We start from the raw sequence: 22,953 nt of genomic DNA on the forward strand, positions 1-22,953 counted from the left end.
CCAGTTCTTGCCTATTTCATTCTTAAACCTAAATTTGTTTAGTTTAAACCAAACCCAAGCTTTTGGGTGATCGGACATTAACAACAATGTAGGAATATCGAGAGTAGCGTTAGGAATACAACGAGAGAGGATATCGTGAGAAGCAGTCGACAGATTCTACTATTAAACAATTCATCCGGTCTCAACACCGCGAGTGGAGACAGCATCAGTGATCACTTTCGCGCCTTCTCATTACATCATATTGTTAATTCTCACTCTCTTCTTCTTGTCTCTTCCATCTTGTCTCGCTCCACCCTCTACCCCTTTCTCCCCCTAAACTACTCGTACTCCTCTCCCCCATACTCCCCTATCCCCCTGCTCATCTCACCCACCCCCCACTCCTCTCTCCACTAACTCCTATCTCCTCGGTCCCCCCTCTCCCCATCTCCCCTCTCCTACTCCCATTTCTCCCCTCCTAATTCTATATCTCCCTACTCACCTCTGCCCCTATTCCCCTCTGTCCCTGCTCCCTTTTCCCTTTTCTCCCCTTTCCCTCTAGTCCCGTCTCCCCTGCTTCCCTCCACCTCATCCCCTCACCCCCTATTCCCCTCTCCCTCTGCTCCCGTCTTCCCCTGCTCCCGTCTCTTCCTGCTCCTTTCTCCCCCGGCCCTTGTCTCCCCTGCTCCCCTTCCCCCTGCTCCCTCCCCAGCTCCAATCTCCCCACGCTCCCCTCTCCCCCTGCTCCCCTTGCTCCCCCTGCTCACTCTCCCCCCTGCTACCTCTCACCTTGCCCCTCATTTTGCTTCCCCTCACCTTACTCCCCTCACCATGCTCCCCTGTCACCCTCTTCCCTCCACTCACCCTTCTTACGCTCTTCTTTCCATAACCCCCTGCTCCCTCTCTCACACCCCCTGCTCCTCTATCTCACACCCCCTGCTCCTCTCTCTCACACTCCTGCTCCTCTCTCCCACACCCCCTGTTCCTCTCTATCACACCCCCTGCTCCTCTCTCTCCTGCTTCTCTCTCTCACACCCCCTGCTCCTCTCTCTCACACCCCCTGCTCCTCTCTCTCACACCCCCTGCTCCTCTCTATCACACCCCCTGCTCCTCTCTCTCTCAAACTCCTGCTCCTCTTTCTCTCATCCCTGCTCCTCTCTCTCACCCCCTGCTCCTCTCTCTCTTGCACTCCTGCTCCTCTCTCTCGCACTCCTGCTCCTCTCTCTTACACCCCCTGCTCCTCTCTCTCTCACCCCTGCTCCTCTCTCTCTCACCCCCCTGCTCCTCTCACACACCCGCTCCTCTCTCTCACACTCCAGCTCTCCTCTCTCACAATTCCCTCTTCTTTTTCTCTCACATACTTGCTACCCGGTATCACACTTTCCAGCTCTCTTTTCTCATACACCCCGCTCTCCTCTCACTCTCTTCTCTCTTTCACACCCTTACACAACTCATGCACCCCAACATCCCTTTCTCACCCCTCTATAGCAACCTCACCACGCTAATTCTCCTCTCAGTCCCTCTCCCTCTCCCCTCCCCCCTCCACACACAACACACATTCTCTCTAATATTACGTTTCCTTCCGGGTTCAACTCAGACCTCTTGATCACCTCCTCTTCACTCTCCGAAATGGGGCCACCATCGCCCTCTCTTACGGAAACGGAGTCTCCTCTTTGCGGAAGGCGAGACGTTCTTCCCCTCCCGCTCAAGGTTTCTGCCGAAATCCCTTCTCATCCTCGAATTACCAGAACGAAAGTTCTGAGGTCGACTTCGCAAGACTTGGGGTCATCCTTGCTCGCGACCACCGGTGCTCCCTGTGCCGCCCTCCGCGGCCTGAAGCCCCACAAGGGTTGAAGGAGGAGGTAGCGGACGGTTATTGTCGGTGAGGTTTCTCAGTGTTCTTCGAGTGCTTTGCGGCACCGCGTTCTTCGTTCCATCTGGCGTGCGTGCGACGAAGCGTTGTCGGTCGATTCTCTCCCTCGCGAGTGTACGTGTGATTTACGCGTTACTTTTCGTGGTTTTAAGTATTTATTATTTTCATTTGGGGTGGGGGACTTGGGTGTGGACTAAGTGTTCTTACATGGATTTAAGTTTCCTCCTGCTTGTGACTAAGTGTTCTTACATGGATTTAAGTTTCCTCCTGCTTGTGACTAAGTGTTCTTAGATGGATTTAAGTTTTCTACTGCTTGTGACGTGTTTCTGTCACGTGTTAATCGACTATAAAATTTTAGTGCGCACATCCAGTGTATATGTGTGGTATACCATATTGATGATGTGCATATATTCTGGAGTAACTGTTAAATGCATGCATCTTTACGTGTGTATATATACAGGTGTAAGCATTTACATCATGTGTACTGTATGCGTACACACATATACGTACACACACGCACACACACACACACACACACACACACACACACACACACACACACACACGCACACACACACACACACACACACACACACACACACACACACACACACACACACACACACACACACACACACATTCTCTCTCTCTCTCTCTCTCTCTCTCTCTCTCTCTCTCTCTCTCTCTCTCTCTCTCTCTCTCTCTCTCTCTCTCTCTCTCTCTCTCTCACACACACACACACACACACACACACACACATTCAAGGATGATGTGCTACATGAGATGGATGGGTGAACTACACGTACAAAAAAGTTAGAGAAAATCTTGAACAATGCACCACAAACAACTAATGTGAAAATTGGACTTTATTTGGAGGACTTGAAAACCTCCTGAAATGGATGAAAAGCATTCTTATAAGTCGATATGTGAGTACAAATGGCTAGGATGTCGGCATGGAAAAAAAAAACTAGCCGAATCTGACAAGAGTCGGTACTGGCATCCGGTTTTTTTTTTTTTTTTTTTTTTTTTTTTTTTTTCTTTTTTACATTTGGTGAAAGGAACGACAAGCTAAGCTAATCTTCTTCCAGACGGTACAAATATCTTGAGAAACATAGAGGAAGAAGATAGCATATTGTTTTGTGTTTCTAGATAGGCCCTGCGGCTAAACCCATTGTGAGAGATTAATTTCAGTAGTAAGAAATGCAAAGTGTCGATAATAGGCAAAATTAGACGCCATCTCCTGATTCTATTTACCTATAATGTTAACAGTAGAAAATCTTATGACAGAAATGTGTATACTTACCGCAAGAGTATCTATTTCTAATTTTGCTACTTTTATCTGTTTTGATGCTGCTAGAGGTTCACAAATTAGAATGTGGTTGGTTGGAAAAAGGGGGATTGAGAGACAAAAATGACGCAAACAAGGTCATCATATTAAGACAACAGGGCAGGACTCGCAGTAATGGATTTAAAATTGACAAATTCAGATTTAAGAAGGAAATAGACAAGAACTGGTTTACCAATAGAGTGGTCAACGAATGGAATAGACTTAGTGACCCTGTATTGAACGCTGAAACTATCGGTTGTTTTAAGAAACGGTTAGACAACTTCATGGATGGGGATGACGGGGGGTAATGGACATAGAACTGCTTAGTGTAGACCTTATGGTCTCTTGCATTCTCCTTCATTCTTATGTTCTTATCTAGCCTGGACGCTTTGTTAGGAAACATCTGAAAACGTTGAATACGCCCAGAAAGTCAAACGGACCCTCTGGGCAATGCGTATCCCAGAGCTGGGCGCGTTCCTCGGTGCGTTCCTAGATGCGTTCCACTTTAGTTTAAAGCAATATAGGTGCCGGTACAGTATGTAGCCTACCTTTTGGATGTGGCCTACGAAATTTTTATTTGGTATAGTATGTGACCTACCGGACTTTTATTTCGGTATGAACCTGTCTCTTCAGCTTTAATAGTTTGGGAGCGCTAACCGCGGCCAAACTAAAGCGGAACGCATCTAGGAACGTATCGAGGAACGCGCCCAGCTCTGGCATATCCAAACGATATAAGTATTAATATATATATATACTTTGCTGTGCTTAGAGAGATGAACGTCTTGAATAAAAGTGTACAGTAAGAGTTAAGTACAGTATTGTTGGATCAATTGTAGAAACTACCCCTCGCGCGCGCTTGCTGGTTTATGGGGGGTACGGGGTGCTTCGCCGTCGCTCTGCGCCGTCACTCAGGCACACGCCATCGCTCAGGTCATAATTTTTTTTTTTTTTTTTTTTTTTTTTTTTTTTAACGTCTAACCTAACCTAGCCTAACCTAAAGGTTTGGGAGCATTAATAGGCTAGGCTAGGTCAGGTAAGGTAAGATAAGATAAGGTAATAATGATAATGATAATAATAATAGTAATAATAATAATAGTAATAATGATATTGATAATAATAATAATAATAATAATAATAATAAATTACCATGACCTGAGCGACGGCGTGTGCCTGAGTGACGGCGGAGCATCCTATTATTATTATTATTATCATTACTATTATTATCATCTAGGCTAGTAACCTCACCTCCATTAAAGGGAATTAAAGAAAGAAAAAATTAGCAGAGATATTCCTATTGTTCCATGTTCTTTCCCTGACTATAAACACCAACGTTACTTATCCCCCGTCGCGGCGTCAGCAAAGTTCCAAAGGACTCAACTTCTGAAGAGATGTCTATGGTCAATCGACCCCAACGTCTTTGGTCGCCGATATACAAGAAAGTCCCAATAATGAGCAATTATTAATTACCGGAGGTTCTTTAAATATAGTTTTTAGTTTATAGTTCCATAATTTTGATAGATTTGGTTTTTATTGTTTTTGTTTTATAATTATAAAATCCTATTTCATAGTGGTATATGTTTTCAACCTACCATTGACTAAGATTACGTCTATATTTATCTATGTACCAGGATATTTTTCCCCCTTGCAAGAGAGGTAGCCAAGTCAAAGGCTCGTACCCACTCCCACCCATTCCACTCCCACCCACTCCACTCTTATCCACCACCCTTTCCGTCCTCTCATCTTAGCGTGTGTGTGTATGTGTGTTTGTACGTGCGTGTATTTGTGTGTGTGTTTGCCTGTGTATGTGTTTGTACGTGCGTGTATTTGTGTGTGTGCGTTTGCCTGTGTATGCGTTTGTTTGTGTGTATGTGTATTTGTATTTGTGTGTATGTGTATTTGTATATGTGTGTCTGTGTATGTTTACGGTTTTTTATGTGCGTGTGTGTGTATGTGTGTACGTACGTGTGTGTGCGTTTTCCACGTCACGTGTCTCGTCCCACTGGGCATACGCGACACTCCTGACGTCTACATGAGCATGGCACAGTTCATCCGAGCCGCAATTTGTCAATCTTGATTTCCCTCCTTATCTCTTCCTTGCAGTCCTCCTTTCTTGTTCTTTCCGCGGGATTCGCAATGTACAACTACAATGGACAGTCTCTGTTGACATCACGTCCAGAGATGGACACAATTCGAAAAAAAAAAATGAAATTCGATTATAAGCGATTAAAAAAAAAAAAAAAAGACGACCTCGACCCGGATTAATCCAAAATAGATTTAAATTTTTCGGCAGTCCGATTATCCGATTCGAAAATGCGAAACCGATTAATCGGATAATCGGACTTTCGAATCGGATAATCGGACTTCCTAATCGGATAATCGGACTTCAGAATCGGACCGCCCACCTCTGATCACATAGTTAACCCATGTTCTTAAAGCCTAATGTCAGGTGACATGATTATATGAATTTGGCTCTTAACAACCCTAGACTACCTGATTGAGCGAATGTTCGGTCGCAAACTCGAGCTTACGGCGGGGGGAGCTTAGCATCTGTGGGATTTGTTACCTTTGCCTTTTGTTCACGGACAGCTAAGACAAGTGACAGTCACCGATGGTCGTGATCGCTGTGTCAGGGTTGAAAACTCTCCATTAACTATTTATGTCGTATCAACATGGAGATAAAGCGCTCTTGCCACGTGTCGTAGAATTTATTCAATCCGTTGCTATAATCCTAAAAAGTGATAAGCATTGTGCTATACAGCTTCATTTACTACATAGAGAATATAAAAAAGAAAACCATTTATAAGCACAAAATTAGAAATAAGAGAGAGAGAGAGAGAGAGAGAGAGAGAGAGAGAGAGAGGCATGGCTAGTAGTAAATAATTACGTATGCCACATTCTGAACAGACTCCTTGAAACGCACAGACTATATAGACGGTGGAAAATTGTCTTACTTAATTTTCTAGCTGCCGCCAAGCGATTTTATTAAGATAAGAGAATCATGATTGCCTTGGAAGAGTTAATTAGTCAATTTGGGGTCATTATTATGTAATGAAATCACTCGGTCTACTTGTATCCCTGTTCCAACTATAGTTTATAGTTTTCGCAAACGACTTGTTAGTGGCTTCGGAACTGATATAGAATAACAGGAGCTTTGGTTCTTTCGCTGTGGAGAGAAAAGGATTCCCTGAAATCAATTAAATTAGCTAGCGTTCCAAAAAATAAATAAATAAAGAAAGAAAACAAAATAAAATAAAATAAAATATAAATAAATAGATAAATAAAATAAGATAAAATAAAATAAAATAAAATAAAATAAAACAAAATAAAATAAAATAAAAATAACATGTACGATACGCCATTGTACGAGGTCTTCCCTTCCGCGTTCTCGTTCTTCAGTCCTCGAGTCGAGGAGAAACAGGTCTTCCTCGACCCGATCTGGACATCGCTGGCAGCTCGACAGAGTCTGCGAAACTCTTATGTTCGCCTCAGTATCCAGTTTCACCTTTTTTTGTCTATTCGATCTCTCCCGCCTCGTCCTTTCTATTTCCTCAACTTCCTTGTGTTGTTGGTTACCGTTATGAGTGTTGTCATCATATTTGCAGCTTTCATCGTCATTGTTGTTAATAGCCTACCAAGCTTGAAAAAAAGAAATAATAATACTCCCGATGAAAATGGGCAAATATGCATATTAGAAATACCGAATCCAGAAATTAATTGAAATAACAAACAATACACCAACAGGAACATTGAATATTTTCATCATGAAAAAAATATATATGCACTAAAAAAACTTCTCCATTCTTATAAGTGATGTGACCAACCAAGGCATACAAAAACAATTATCTCGCTCCCATCCAACACCTTTTCATCTTAGCTCCTCATGGATGACGGGTCATCCCTGGCTCCCGCCCACCACCTGGGTCAGAAGCAATGCAGCAAGACACAGCACCTCCGTAGCATGTCCCGATAGCCGAAATTGCTTTGCCTTAACCGTTTCCATATATGGTAACCCGCTCACGGATAATAATTAGAGAAGATAAGGAGATATCCTTTCAGGTAGAGTCTGCTTATCACCCATTCACAAGTATTCTTCACTTTCACCAGCGCTTCTCAACCTTTTCCGACCATAGCACCTCCAGTTGTCATGTCTAAGCAGTCCAGCACCCCTATTTTGTTATTAGAAGGATCAAAGAAAGTGAAGTGTACTGCTCGACGATTTATTTTCTTGGTTCCTTAGGACTGAAACAAATTGACAATATTGTTTGTAGAATAAATAAAGAACACCCTAGAAAAATAAAATATCACGGAAAAAGTCAAATATGCACAACTGGGTAATCAATGATACATATATCATTGATTACCCAGCACCCCCCTATAATTACCCAGCACCCCGCTATAATTGATTTCAGCACCCTATGTTGGGAAACGCTGACTTACATCTATCTCTTGTCGTCTTCTTTTACCTTTTCTCCCTTTCACCTCATCCGTCCCTTCGTTCCATTCTTGGTCTTCTTAAGGTGATAGGTGCTAATGGTTCTGAGTATAATAGGTGCTCATGGACATGGAAGTCCCTTATGTAGGTCCTATGGTCTCTTGCAGTCTCCTTCATTCTTATATTCTTAAGTTCGTTTTACCAACCTCTGCTGTCTATATTCTTTTTTCTAGTCTTTCTTCAATCATTCTTTCCACATGGCTAAACCATTCTAGTGTTCCTTGATCAACTCTGTCAACTCCCTTTCCACCCTCGCAATCCGCCTCTATTTCTAAGTTCTCTTTATATAATTATTGTAGCCCATACAATTTTTTTTTAACTTTTATATCAAACACGTTTAAAATCCTCCTTTCTGCCTTCATTGCATCTCAAATGCCTCTCTTAGGGCCTAGTCACAACAAGCTTACGACCTGTTTCCAACCACCGACGGCGACCAGGCTGATTTGTGCTGCTCCTCTGTTTATGAAAAATAATTCAAGAAAAAGCTGCAATTGGAATGAATCTCTTCCCCGTCATGAAGATGAAGATGAAGATGATCCGACCTAGATATGGATCAAAAGGTCTCCTGTCGGCATGCTCCGCCTTTGTAATCCTTTTTGTTTTTTATGAAATAGCCACCCAGCGCTAACCAGAAGAGAAACAAAAGTGCCACCGTCGAAGAAGGTGGTCGGAAACAGGTCATAAGCTTGGTGTGACTGAGGCTTTATACAATGTCGTAAGCACAGTCACGCCTTTCATATAATATTCTCCTTGCGTTTATCCTTTGATATTGTATCTATTTCCCATGACACTTCCAATTCCCCCTAAGACATTTATTTGCCTCTCTCATTCTACAGTTTAAGTCTATCTCCACTTCTCCATTACCTGTTACATTACAAAGGATTACCAAGGAAGAGCATGACGACAGGAGACCTTTTGGTCCATAACATGTGACTCTAAATACTTAAAACTCTCCTTTAAAACGTACTTACAACTCCTTGCCACCCACACATCATGTAATCTCATCATCTTATTTTTACTCACATTTGTTTTCAACTTTCTGCTCTCGCATAATCTCCCAACTTCGTCACTGTCTTACACTCCCCTCAGACCCAGGTACAAGTACAGTGTCATCAGGAAAAAATTGGCTTACCTCTAACTTCCTTTTCGTTCTCACTAAAGGGGTTATTACACTGGGTTATTTTTCCTTCAACATCCTACCTCCAACCTCCATTTGAATAAGTAGTATATGACTTCGCTTACTGAAACCTTGACTTCTCTAAGAATCTTTCAAAAGTATGTCTAACTTTCGCATAGGTATACTATATCTTAGTTCATCATTTAGCTTTGCCATATATAACGGAAAGATAATTTGATACTCGGAGATTTGAAAATTCAAATATTGTAACCGAAGTCGTTCTCACTCAAACGAACTCTCAACGGTCGACGATGGTGTCGAATGTACATTTCTGATTGTTAATTCAATTTAACAATTTATTTACTTATATGTTCATTATTTATTTATTCATTTATTCACTTTATCTGTTTACTTATATATTTTGGCTACCTCCCTTGTAAGGGAGGTACCGGTAAATATATGTACTTTTATATTTATTCATAATTTATTTTGTTATTGTTTATTTGTTTACATATTTTATTCATTTGTTTATTTATTATGTTTTATTTACTTGTTTCTTTATTAGTTCATTTGTCATTCGTTTACTTACATGTTTATTCATACATTTGTTTCTTTAATTTATTTGATGAATTGCTCGCTCGTTTTGTGAACGGCAGATAAAGTATTTAACTCAGTTGACAGTGGTATTCTTTGTAATTCTTTTTCTTTCACACAATTCTAAAATATTTCACAAATTGAAAGTATCACTAACGGAGTGAATGAGTTAAAGCGTTATCACACTGGGCTATTTTTCCTCCGACTGTTGGAGCAAATTTGCAGCTCGCAGCTTTCCTCCAGCATATCAAATGAAATTTTATGTAAATTGTTGAGAAAATGAAATAGTTTAAGATAGTTTGCCATAGTTATTTTACAGCAAAAAAAAAAAAGAAAAAAAAAATCTGGAGGTAGGTGGTACCACCAATTAATCGGAGGATGGAGGAAAAATAGGCCAGTGTGATTACCTCTTCAAGACCATTTGAGGAATCTGTTGTTGCTGATCCCAGAGGCTTTTATTCATTTGGGGGCGTCACCAAAGGAAAAGGGGTTAATGAATGTGTATTTCATGCAAAGTGATTTATACATTGTATTCTGATTTATGGTAGTTTTGTTCGGATGAGGTGAAATGGATTTGAGAGCACAGCCCTGGTACGTGGTATATATATATATATATATATATATATATATATATATATATATATATATATATATATATATATATATATATATATATATATATATACCCGGTTCCTGATCACATTACAAAATTGCGACTACTTGACCGTTGTGATGACGTCATGTCGTCAGATTCGGTGAAGCGGCGTATTGACGTCACGTCGTGCGTAACCTAAGCCAAATGAAGAGAACCGAAGCATCTTAGGGCAAGAAGCTTAGATATCATCATCGTCATCGTCATCGTCATCATCGTCACTGTCATCATAATCATAATCATCATCAGCAGCATCACCACCATCACAATCACCATTGCCATCATTATCATCACCACTATCATCACCATCATCATCAGCACCACCAGCACCATCATCATCATCACAATCGTCATCATCATCATCATCATCATCATCATCATCATCATCATCATCACCATTATCATTACCACCACCATCATCATCACCGCCATCGCCACCACCATCGCCATCACCACCATCAACACGACCACCACCACCATCATCATCATCATCATCATCATCATCATCATCATCATCATCATCATCATCATCATCATCATCATCATCATCATCACCATCACCATCACCATCACTACCACCATAACCATCATCCCCACCATCATCCCTACCACCATGATCACCATTATAATCATCATCACCACCATTATCACCTCCACCATAGTCTCCTTCAACATCACCATCAATCATCAGTCATCATCATTCATAGATTTTCGTCATCATCGGGAAGCATACGACTGAGAGTTAGTGTCAGTTGACTACAATCGCTGGGGTTTGCTTAGAAATGATCATATATATAACTATTGCTGAAGAGGGAATATGTTCTAAGTTCAGGTGCTGTTTGTGTCAATGCACTTCTTAAGTTTCTGAGCCAAATTTGCCTGACCATGGCAGCAAGTCGGAATCTCCTTCCTCCCCCCCCCACCTGCCCTCGACCCTCCTCCTTCTTTAAATCATTACTAAGGATTCCTTCTCTGTTGTGCTAAACTTCTTGGATACAGAAACGCACAGTAGATATTCCTGTGTGACAAAGACCAGGCGATTTCAATACTTTTTTTTCGTCCTGGTTTTTGAATACGAAATCAGGTGAATGAAATCGCATGGCACTTGCCTTAAGAGGATCTTGGTAAATGTGTACCACGGTGATGAGAGGATCAGTTACGCGAGTGACTCGAAGAAGCGTGGGTCGTGTGTCACTACGTAATCTGACCCAAGTTTGAACGAAATGGGATCCAATCGTTATGTGTTACCTGTTTCCCAACGGTCCCATGCGATCCGAATGAAATAACCTGGCATAATCCATAAGGAAATCTGTTAAGTACTTGTCGTAACTTGTTGCATGTTGCATGTTGCATTTTGTAACCCTTGGAACGAACTCTTGGGAACTTGACGAGACTACAAACTGAGCCGCCACCGGTAGAGAGGAACCTGGTGAAAGTTTCGGACGATCTAAGTCACGGGAGTTGGCGAAGGAACTGAAAACGACGTTCCTTTGGCGGATTGATATTTTGAAATGTTAAAAGAAAACAAATTTCTTCCTGAACACGACTTTAACGGGAAACTCGATAGAATTCGGTCGATGTGATGTTGGATATCTGTTGCCTGGGCAACGCTGGGCACCTAAGCAAGTCTTCAGTAATATCGTGTGCTGTCAGTCGGAATCAGATCTTTGGAAGCCATCACTCTAATACAGGGGTTCTCATTAGGGGTGAAATTCACCCCCAGGGGGGAATTTTGGGTTTTCTGGGAGTGATTTGACCACAGTCAGTTTACGCGGTGAGGAAAGCAATTATAGGTTTTGGCCTATCTGGCCTGTCACCTGGGCTGGAATTATACTAATATGGGAAAAATATATACTAATTTGGAAAAAATAAAAGGGTTTTTAGTAATATTTGCATATTATTTAGAATGCACTTTTTGAAACAGGCAATCTTGGAAAGGAGGGGGGAATGACATTCAGACAAATGGTGAAAGGGGTGAATGGGCCAAGTAAGGCTGAGAACCCTTGCTCTAGTAAATAGGGTAAGCTTACCCAAAGAATTAGGTCAGTAGGATAATGAATGACTAAACAGTGTAATAATGAGCTAACGTAGACAGGCCGGTGGTCACAGAAATGTATGTAATTCTGAGATAATTTAAGTATACTGAAGTACAGTACTGAGGTACTTTATACATATTAAAACGCAACACTGAGATAATGCACACAATCTTGAAGTACGATGATGAGATCGCGTACTTGCTGAAATGCAATACGGAGTCTGCACATATACTGAGGTATCGGAAACAGTGATATGTGACAGTGAAATGTTACATACGATTGCATCTCTTCTCACTGCAACGCCAATTCACTGCACGCCAACTCACTGCACACTCACTGCACTGTGATGACAAACTCTTTGCATTATGACGTCATCTCACTGCACTGGATGATGGCAATTCACTGCATTAAATTGACTTAACGTAACTTAACCTAACCTAACCAAACCAAACCAAACCCTAACTTAACTAACCTAACCCAATCAAACCCAAACCCAAACTTAACCTAAGCTAGCGTTACCTCACCTAACCTAACCTAACCCACTGTTTTTTATTTTTTTCTTTATACAAGCCCACCGGCTGCGCCGGCCCAGCTACGCCGGGGGCCTTGGCCTGCGGCGCTGCGCGCCCTGGGCTACGCCCCTTTTTTGGAAAATAAAGAGTTCTTCTTCGAGTTCTTCTTCGAGTTCTTCGAGTTCTTCTTCGAGTTCTTCGAGTTCTTCGAGTTCTTTTTCGAGTTCTTCGAGTTCTTCTTCGAGTTCTTCGAGTTCTTCTTCGAGTTCTTCGAGTTCTTCTTCGAGTTCTTCTTCGAGTTCTTCGAGTTCTTCTTCGAGTTCTTCGAGTTCTTCTTCTTCGAGTTCTCCTTCTTCTTCGAGTTCTTCTTCGAGTTCTTCTTCGAGTTCTTCTCTTTCGAGTTCTTCGAGTTCTTCGAGTTCTTCTTTTTCGAGTTCTTCGAGTTCTTCTTTTTCGAGTTCTTCGAGTTCTTCTTCTTCGAGTTTTTCGATTTCTTCTTCGAGTTCTACTTCTTCTTCTTCGAGTTCTTCGAGTTCTTCTTCTTCCTCTTCTTCGAGTTCTTCGAGTTCTTCTTCGAGTTCTTCTTCTTCTTCTTCTTCTTCTTCTTCTTCTTCTTCTTCTTCTTCGAGTTCTTCCTCTTCTTCTTCGATTTCTTCGAGTTCTTCTTCTTCTTCGAGTTCTTCTTCTTCACCGTAGTTGGCGGTGTAACCGATTTACCACCAAACGCGAAGGTGTGACCGAATTACCACCGGACGGCGTAAGCAACCATTAATTTTTTTTATATTATATCTCAATTAAGTTATGATAAAAATGTGCAGTGAGTTGACAGTGCAGTGAGTTGGCATTGCAATAAGTTGACCTGCCCCGGTTATGTACATGAATATGACCATGGTACATTAGGAGTTATCAAATGGGACACTGAGATGGAGTGGATACTTAAATGAGACACTGAAGATATAACTCTGATACTGAAATATTAGGAACGTACTGGACGTTGTTGAATACGATCCCGATACTGAAATGCATCTGATCCATATTCTACTGAAATATAGAACTGAACATATTATACCTCGAGAATGTAGATATTCTGACCTACTGATATGGGGTGGTTGATTGTAAAGAAATTGAAATACAATTGACCTTTTCTTTGTATTTTTTCTTTACTAAATAGTAAAGTGTTGTATGTTGGAACGTTAGTGTGATACTAGTTTTTTGTGTTACTGACATAAGTGTTGATACACTGACCAGATAATGAAGTGGATCTTGTAGTTACGGTATATTCATTGCCCTAAAGCGGGCCCTACATGATCAATATTATTGCGCAATATTCCGTATTGTGCACTATTATTGAAGGTGTAGGGATGGTTAGTGATGGTTGGGACAGGAGATAGTGATCCTTGAAACCCCTTAGACATCCCAAATGGCAGAAGGCGTCTGTCCAGTGGTCAATAATACAGTACAATACGGAATATTGCGCAATAATATTGATCGTGTAGGGCCCGCTTAAGGCTAGATCATAGAACTGCTCCAGGCAATAGTGTTGACAACGCCGAGATGGGATGGCACTGAAATCCTCAAACTGCCATGTTAGGACACATTTATTCTATTTATATGGACAAAATCGCACGAATATTAACTAGAACAAATTCTGCAGTGTGACTCCTTTGTCGAAGGGACCAAGAAAGAAGGGTTGTTGGGAACAGGAAGGAGGAAGTGGAGGGAGAGAGGGAAGGGAGAGACACTATGATTCATAGATGGTAGATGAAAGTTAATTCGAACGGAATCATGATAACAATAATACCCGCTTCCAGTTTCATTGGCTTAAATCTCGCAATCACACAAATGCAAATAACGGTCCTTGGTCCTTCCTGCAGATCTCTTTGGGAGGAAAGTTTGACTGTTGGCTGGGTTCTCTTAGTTTTTGCCAGTGATTCAGCTAGTTGATGAGATGGTTTGGTCATTAATCTAGAGAACGGCTCGAGGATATTAAAGTGATTTGTTTGAGATATTTTTTACGTGTTTTGTATATTTTAGGAACCGGAGTTTGGGAGGTAGATGTCGATAAGTATATTTGCCATGAATGTCGAAGTTTTTGGGGCATTACTCGGCGGGCTGGTTCCAGAAGTTGGATTTTTACGAAGTGTAGAAGGCAAAAACTTATTTTCTGCCGGGCAGTCAGATTCCACTAGGGCAGTCTCTCTCTCTCTCTCTCTCTCTCTCTCTCTCTCTCTCTCTCTCTCTCTCTCTCTCTCTCTCTCTCTCTCTCTCTCTCTCTCTCTCTCTCTCTCTTTTTGTCTGCGACCCAAAATCCCGTCCAGATCGACCATGGCAACCCTTGCCTTCATAAATACTTAAAAGGCAAGAATAGATGTTGGTATTTTTTACACCTCAATTAAATTATGTGTCTCAGTGTTTTGCTTAACCTTAGATAATAATGACTTAGGAATTCTACAATCAGGATTAATACTTTGATAATATTTTGAATAGGAATATTGGGGAAATATTAATTCCACAAATCCATAGTGACCCATTCAAATGGCTCGGCGACCCAAGGGTTAAGAACCACTGCATTAGGGGATTGAGTGTTGTTTTGCGGATGGTGATGTTTTGGAGAGTAAGGATTAATTGTTACCTCAAGCTTAGCTAAATGGAAAACCTGCAGTCCTATAGTGGATGACAACGGTCCTCAGAACTTTCCACACATCTCCAGAGAAATGGTAAACCCGTTGACAGATAAGATTAATGGTTTCGTCAATTGGGACATTTGGAAACAAAGACCCGACGTCCATAGGGGGTAGGTCACCGGAGGGGCTGGAGGACTTGAGAATACCAAGAAAGTCTTTGGTAGATTTAGGGTTCAAGGTAGGGAGTACGGATTGAAGATTATGTTGAGTCGTATACAAAGTATTCTAGTGTGTCCTCTCCTCATGTACATATAGCTAATTATCTCCCATTTTTTGTAAATCTACCCTCTGAGGATGACTAGTTGTGGTTGGAAGATGTTTCGGGGAATAAAAACTACTTTAAATGTTTTTTGAACTTCAGTCCCATGCTCTCACACCTTTCCAGACAGGTATCGCTTGAAGTGATGTAGTAGAAACTGTGGAACGCCAGCGTTACTGTCGACAATATATATATATATATATATATATATATATATATATATATATATATATATATATATATATATATATATATATAAATGTGTGTATATATATGCATGTATTATGGTTGTATATATGCATGGTTGTATGTATGTGGTTGTATATGTATATATTGACATTGGCTAGTCCCGACCAGCTGGCTCCAAGAGGGCAAATGTCTTCGACCAGGTTGCGTAGTTTATTCGTATTGTTTTGTTCAATATGTAACACCGAGGAACTGAGGACATATTGAGATGTGATACTTTGTCCTCCCCGAGGAGATCGATCCATGAATTGAACGAATTTTGAAAATCCATGTGAACAAGTTGCATAAACACGGCAAAGGAAACATGAGCAGGAATTGAAGCGTTTATTCATGACGTTTCGTCAGGAATAAACGCTTCACTTCCAGTCCATGTTTCCTTTGTCGTGTTTATGAACGACCTTGTTGTAACCTTGTTTTCATTGTGGTAGATTATTTTAATCATGCGAGTCCGAAACCCCATTAACTGAAGATAAGAATATCATATATGTATATGTATATATATATATATATATATATATATATATATATATATATATGTGTGTGTGTGTGTGTGTATATGTATATATATAAGGTGCCCAATGGTCCACGCCGTCACTATGACGGTACACCATGTATCTATGAGGAGTTTCCCTGTTCGCCATCAGGGACGTGCCAGTTAGTAGTGGGTCCTGCGACTGTGTGTGTGAGCTGCTCTTTGTCTCACCTTTCGTACAAAACCTGTTCGATATGGGTGACCCTGCAGAGATTTCCTCTCTGTCGACAAAACTTTTGTAATAATTAAGATTTCAAGCCTATTCACCACGTCAAGGTGTCAACTCTCGGATAGGAGAATAACATAGCATGGGGTTTATTGATGGGTTTGTTGTGGTTTAGACCAAACTGCTTTATTCGGGAAGAAGGTTGTCATTGGTTTTTCATGAGCTGTCATTCAGCTACTATAACTAATGGCGGAGGACGCACATTCTACCTGCTGTCCCATTTGGGTGAACACGTTGGTACGTTCAGTTAAAATAACCAGCCTCGTAATTTGCAGATTGAAGCAAAACAACCCCTTTCGAAAAAAAAATAATAATAATGCCCTAGACAATCGTTTGACGAGCATCATTGAGCCATGAACGATCATCGTTGAGCGATAATCGCACAGAGCAAAAGGTACCTTTCACCGAAACAGAATCGCCCGGCGTTTTAGAGGATTAGTACGCTGCTAGTCATTGTTTTGGACGAAAGCGACGCTACCAGACTTGTTTCCCACCTAATTGAAAACGTCTGCAGTTAGTTGAAAGAAAATATTGAGTAGCGAGAGAATAAATGAAACTGGGTCACTGTGTCGTTTTAGAGTTAAAATATCCACTAGTAAGGAAACGGTGATGTCATTTAACAAGATAATCCTTCGACCGGAGGAGGGGGGATAGGAGGGAGAGGATGAGGATGATCCAGTGACCTGGCTTCTGTTCTCTCTGACCTGACTTGGCCTTAATCTTGATCTGTCTTTTGTCCTCTTCCAGCTACTCGTCCTCCTCTTTTTTATCTCCTCGTCCTCCTCTTCTTTCTCTCCTCGTCTTTCTTTACCTCTTTCTTCACCTCTTCCATTATCTCTTCCTTTTCTTCTTCATTCTCTTCGTCGTTCTCCTCATTTCCCTTCTTTTCTTACTCTATCCCCGCGCTCCTCCTCCTCCTCCTCCTCGCTCTCCTCTTCATTCTCTTCGTCGTTCTCCTCATTTCCCTTCTTTTCTTACTCTATCCCCGCGCTCCTCCTCCTCCTCCTCCTCGCTCTCCTCTTCATTCTCCTCTTTGTCCTCTTCGTTTTCCTCATTCTCCTAATCCTTCGTCTCCTCTCCTTACTCCTCCTCGTTCTTCTATTATTTCTCTTCCTCGTTCTACTCATCCTTCTCCTCTACATTCTTCTTTTCTTCGTCCTTTTTGTCTTAATTCTTCTCATTGTCCACTTCCTCCTTGCCTTTTCCTCCTCCTCCCCCTCTTCTTTCTTCGTTCTCCTTTTTTTTTATTGTCCTAAATCTCTACCGCTTCCTCTTCGATCTCTTGGTTTTTGTAAGTACAGACGTCTATTTTATCTTTAAAAAAATATACATCGTGGTTACACCTTTTCAGCTGAATAAAGTCGGCAGGATGCTGGCCAAGATTGATGTTACAAAGTTCTAGGACGCATGTGGACCTCGGTGCCAAATTTGTTAAAGATCAGGATGGAAATAGCAGTGGCGTTGTCTCGAAACAAACAGACGAACAAACAAATTTCCGGGATTACGATATATTTCAGTGGAATGAACGGGCTGATGTCAGTCTTTCATCACCTCCCCATCACCATCCCTAGTCAGGTGGAGAACGGAACAGAGAGGACATGGGATCAATCTATACTGACAGAGAGTCGCCGATATCTAAATTATGACAGAATCAAAGCCTTTGATCTCTACTCCGACTCCGCTAAGTGAAATTCCATTTCCAGACTTTGACTCATATTGAAATGAAATGGACCCTGACTTGGATAATCCAGGATTCCAGTGGATACCGTGTCGAACTCATGACCAGGTGGTTGTGAGTTCGATTCCCGGGGCACGCTGCATGTGTCTTGGGATGGTTCCCGACAGCCCTAGCCAGGCGGGGAGGAAACCCGAACGTCGACAAAAAAAAAAAAAAACAAAAAAAAAAAAAAAAAAAAAAAAAAAAAAAAAAAAAAAAAAAAAAAAAAAAAAAAAAAAAATCCGCAACTGACAGGGCCTGCCGTATCAGGGGTTTCTCACTTACCACTTCCTGGGACCGGGATGGTGAGTTTTTTCCATGGTCCTAAACTCCAACAGTGAGCTATTACATGTACCAGAAACTTCAACATTGAGTGTGGAAGACCCTGCTATATATGGGCCCAGAGAAAAGGGATTCCTAATTGTAGAATTGTAATCAAGACCCTAACATGGAAAAGGCTTATCTCACTCAACTATAGCTTATGCCAGGTTCGAACACCAATACATGCAACATTCAATAACAGTGCGGAAATGGTTAGTATTCTTTCAAGTAAGGGAGTCTTCAGAAGAGGAACTTCGGGAGTAACTGGGACCAAAAAAATAATTTGAGAATATCGAATTAGAAAAACAAAAGATAAATGGTGCAAAAATTTCAACCCCTACACTGCAACTAAGCCTTGATGCATGTATGCATATCTGTGTGCGCGCGCGTGTGTGTGTATATGTGTGTGCGTGTACGTGTGTGTGTGTATATGTGTGTGCGTGTACGTGTACGTGTGTGTGTGATTCACCATGGTTTTGGATCACGTGTTGGACTCGTGATCGACACCTATTTCCCTCCCGGAAGAGAGCTCAGAGCTCATACAGTATATGGCCCATTTATGGGTAATGCTGTGACCTTACACGCACACACACACCCAACTCCCCGCCCACGAGAGTTGGAGTAACGACTCGCAGCGGAGCAATACTGAAATTATTTCAGCCCTGGGCGGGAACTCGGACCGGCGTAGTGGCGGCCCGGAACGCTACCACTGCGCCATCGAGTCGCGCGCGCGCGCGCGCGCGTGTGTGTGTGTGTGTGTGTGTGTGCGTGCGCGCGCGCGCACTCACCATCAACGGGTTAAATAAAAATCAAGACAAATAACTTATTTCTTGACGTCGGTGCGACATTGGTCATAAGGATAGAAATATGTTGAAATATCGTCAATAAAAAAAAAGGTCTTTCAGAATTTCATTCGGGAGGGAAGGTCGGTCCTCAGATGACTGAAATCGTCGGTAATTGGAATAGTCAGTCCCTATTAGTCAGCCAAATTCTCTTCTGGGGGATGAGTTCCTTCAGCTAAATAATATCTCCTCACGTCAGCCAGAATAAAACTTATAAGGCGGCCGTAATCAACTGTTGCAGTTAATACTAAAAGGATTTTTCCTCATTCTGGTCGACGCTAGACGATTGCATTCAGCCGAAGAACGAATTTCGAAATAGATTTTTCAAAATCTTTGGTATCTTGCAGACACCAGATGATTGCATTCAGCTGAAGAACGAATTTCAAAATAGATTTTTCAAAATCTTTGGCACCTTGCCGACACTAGGCGATTGCATTCAGCCGAAGAACGAATTTCGAAATAGATTGTTCAAAATCTTTGGTACCTTGCAGACACCAGACGATTGCATTCAGCCGAAGAACGAATTTCTAAATAGATTGTCCAGACTCCTTGGTACCTTGCAGACACCAGACGATTGCATTCAGCCGAAGAACGAATTTCGAAATAGATTTTTCAAATTCTTTGGTACCTTACCAACACCAGACGATTGCATTCAGTCGAAGAACGAATTTCTAAATAGATTGTCCAGACTCCTTGGTACCTTGCAGACACCAGACGATTGCATTCAGCCGAAGAACGAATTTCGAAGTAGATTTTTCAAATTCTTTGGTACCTTACAAACATCAGACGATTGCATTCAGTCGAAGAACGAATTTCTAAATAGATTGTCCAGATTCCTTGGTACCTGGCCGCCGCCACCAGACGAGTGCATTCAGCCGAAGAACGAATTTCGAAGTAGATTTTTCAAATTCTTTGGTACCTTACCGACACCAAACGATTGCATTCAGTCGAAGAACGAATCTCGAAGTAGCTTGTCCAGACTCATTGGCACCTGGCCGCCGCCACCAGACGATTGCATTCAGCCGAAGAACGAATTTCGAACTAGATTTTTCAAATTCTTTAGTACCTTGAAGCCATCCACCTAATATTCTTTACCCACCTTCCCACAGGGTTATGATTCAAAGCATCACGGTCGTCTCGAAGTGAATGCTTGAACGAGTAACTGTGAGGTTACTCAACCATAGAGAGAAAGAGAGAAAGAAAATCTTGAAGAAGCTTTCGAAAATACTGTCGATAAGAAACTCTCGCTGTCAACAATTATGGCCCCAGGAAGTCACAACGGGTGAGAGAGCCGTCCAACCTTGGGAGAACCGCCATCAAGTCACCTGCGTCAGCTGTCACCCCTGGGTTTGGTGGCCCCGGTGGGAGGCAGGCATGGTCCGGAGGCTCTCCACAATGTGCACATGTAAGTATTTTACGTGTACATGTGAGTACTTTTACGTGTACATGTGGCTTCCGTAGGGTTATGTAGGGTAGTAAAGGATATGTGTAGGCTTAGAAAAGTTGCCGCTGTTTTGGATTTGTTTATCCCGTAGATAGTTGTTTGTAGTGAATTGGACCACGACAGGACATCTCTTTCTCTCTCTCTACCTCTCTATTTCTCTCTCTGATTATCTCTCCCTCTCTTTCTGTCTCTCTCACTCTCTCTTTATATGTCTCTCTCTCCCTCCCTCTCTCTCTCTCTCTCTCTATCTATCTATCTATCTCTCTCTCTCTCTCTCTCTCTTTCTCTCTATTTCTATCTCTCTGTCTCTATATTTCCCTTATCAGTTTATCTCTATTTATCTCTCTCACTATTTATCTTTCTATTTATCTTTTTCTTTCTCTATTCATGTCTCTCTCTCTCTCTCTCTCTCTCTCTCTCTCTCTCTTAATTCTTTCTATTTCTCTCTGGAACAACTACTCTTGGCAGCATAAATCGCTGACAATAGTTCACCTCATGTTTCCTAATTTTTTTATATAAATTGTCTTTTGTTGCTATGTAGAAAACGCCGATCATGTTCCTTTGCCTTATATATAGAGAGAAGAGAGAGAGAGAGAGAGAAAGAAAGAAAGAGAGAGAGAGAGAGAGAAGAGAGTTCCTTCTCTTCAGCACTTCAGGTCTTTCCCAGATGAGTGAGGCATTATGTCCACATTAAGCAACACGGGGAAGAGAATTGAGCGACTTTTGACACCAGAAATAATAGAGACCAACAACAACAACAACAACAACAACGTTATTATTATTATTCACAGGATTCCTTGCAATGGTTGTTACAAATCATATTACAATGAGGTCTACAAGGGATTAACCTAATAGACTTAAGGAGCACAGAGAGGACATAAAGAATCGCTGTCTTTTAATACAGGGTGGAACATTGCGCTGCAAGTAGTCCGTCCAGGATTTGGCATAGGTTAGGTTAGGTTATCAATTACACGTGTACTTGAGTACATGATGTATTTTGTAAACCTCTAACCAGCGAAACGTACTATAAGTCTTGTCCTCATATTATCCATCTATATATATATATGTATATATATATATATATATATATATATATACATATATATATATACATATATATACATATACATATATACATATGTATATATGTGTATATATATACACACACACACACACACACACACACACACACATATATATATATATATATATATATATATATATATATGTATATATATATATATATATATATATAACAATTCCGATAGCCGCCCCCGCACTCGAACCGGAACCTTGCGTGTTGCTAGGCCGAAGCTCTACCACCTAAGCTATAATATTCTTAGAGTTCCTATAGCTTAGGTGTAAGAGCTTAGGCTTAGCATCACGCAAGGCCCCAGTTCGAGTCCGGGGGCGACTATCGGAATTATTCTATTCACATACGCCGTCAATGGCGATTGTATTAATATATATATATATATATATATATATATATATATATATATATATATATATATATATATATATTATAAAAACAATTGTACTCGCATAACTTGTATATAAAAAGAATTATATATATATATATATATATATATATATATATATATATATATATATATGTATATATATATTGTGTGCATTGACGGCTAAATTAATCCAGGAAAACTAGTGAGGGGGAAAAGAAAAACCTCAGATTTTTCCCTTCTTTACTTGAAGTTTTATTTCCTTGGGCTACTTTTCGACAAATAGACAGACACATTTCAGTAATGTTCAAAAGAAGACACACCAGACATCACGACTACCTCCACAGGTGTGTGCGTGTGTACGTGTGTGTGCGTGTGTACGTGTGTATGCGTGTGTGATTCATAAATGTCTTAGACCAGTGTTTCCCAACCTTTTCGAAATGATTACCCCAAATTTCAATTTCGCAGTTATCAATTACCCCATTGAACGCATACCCGGTAATATCGGATTTTTTTTTTTTTTTTTTCTTCTTTTTTTTTTTCTGTCACCTGATGAGCTGCATGGACCCGCTATTGGCTGTATATATTTAAAGATCCAACACAAATGCAAACTACTCCACTTTTATGTATATCAACACCAACC

At 41.1% G+C, this 22,953-nt stretch overlaps 1 protein-coding gene across 1 annotated transcript in view; it reads left to right on the top strand.

The window, feature by feature from the left end:
• Positions 1-1,894: 1,894 nt before the first annotated feature.
• The window catches only part of LOC143018209 (uncharacterized), a 462,052-nt gene continuing 440,993 nt past the window's right edge, over positions 1,895-22,953 (top strand). Inside the window, exons 1-2 of the mRNA XM_076173410.1 lie at positions 1,895-1,963; positions 20,516-20,811. Of these exons, the coding sequence (XP_076029525.1) occupies positions 20,553-20,811 (259 nt within the window). The 5' untranslated portion in view covers positions 1,895-1,963; positions 20,516-20,552. The remainder of the gene's footprint in view (positions 1,964-20,515; positions 20,812-22,953) is intronic.

The sequence above is a fragment of the Oratosquilla oratoria genome, chromosome 34, assembly GCF_046742065.1.
Source record: "Oratosquilla oratoria isolate Oo_2021 chromosome 34, ASM4674206v1, whole genome shotgun sequence".
Taxonomy (NCBI): Eukaryota; Metazoa; Arthropoda; class Malacostraca; order Stomatopoda; family Squillidae; genus Oratosquilla; species Oratosquilla oratoria.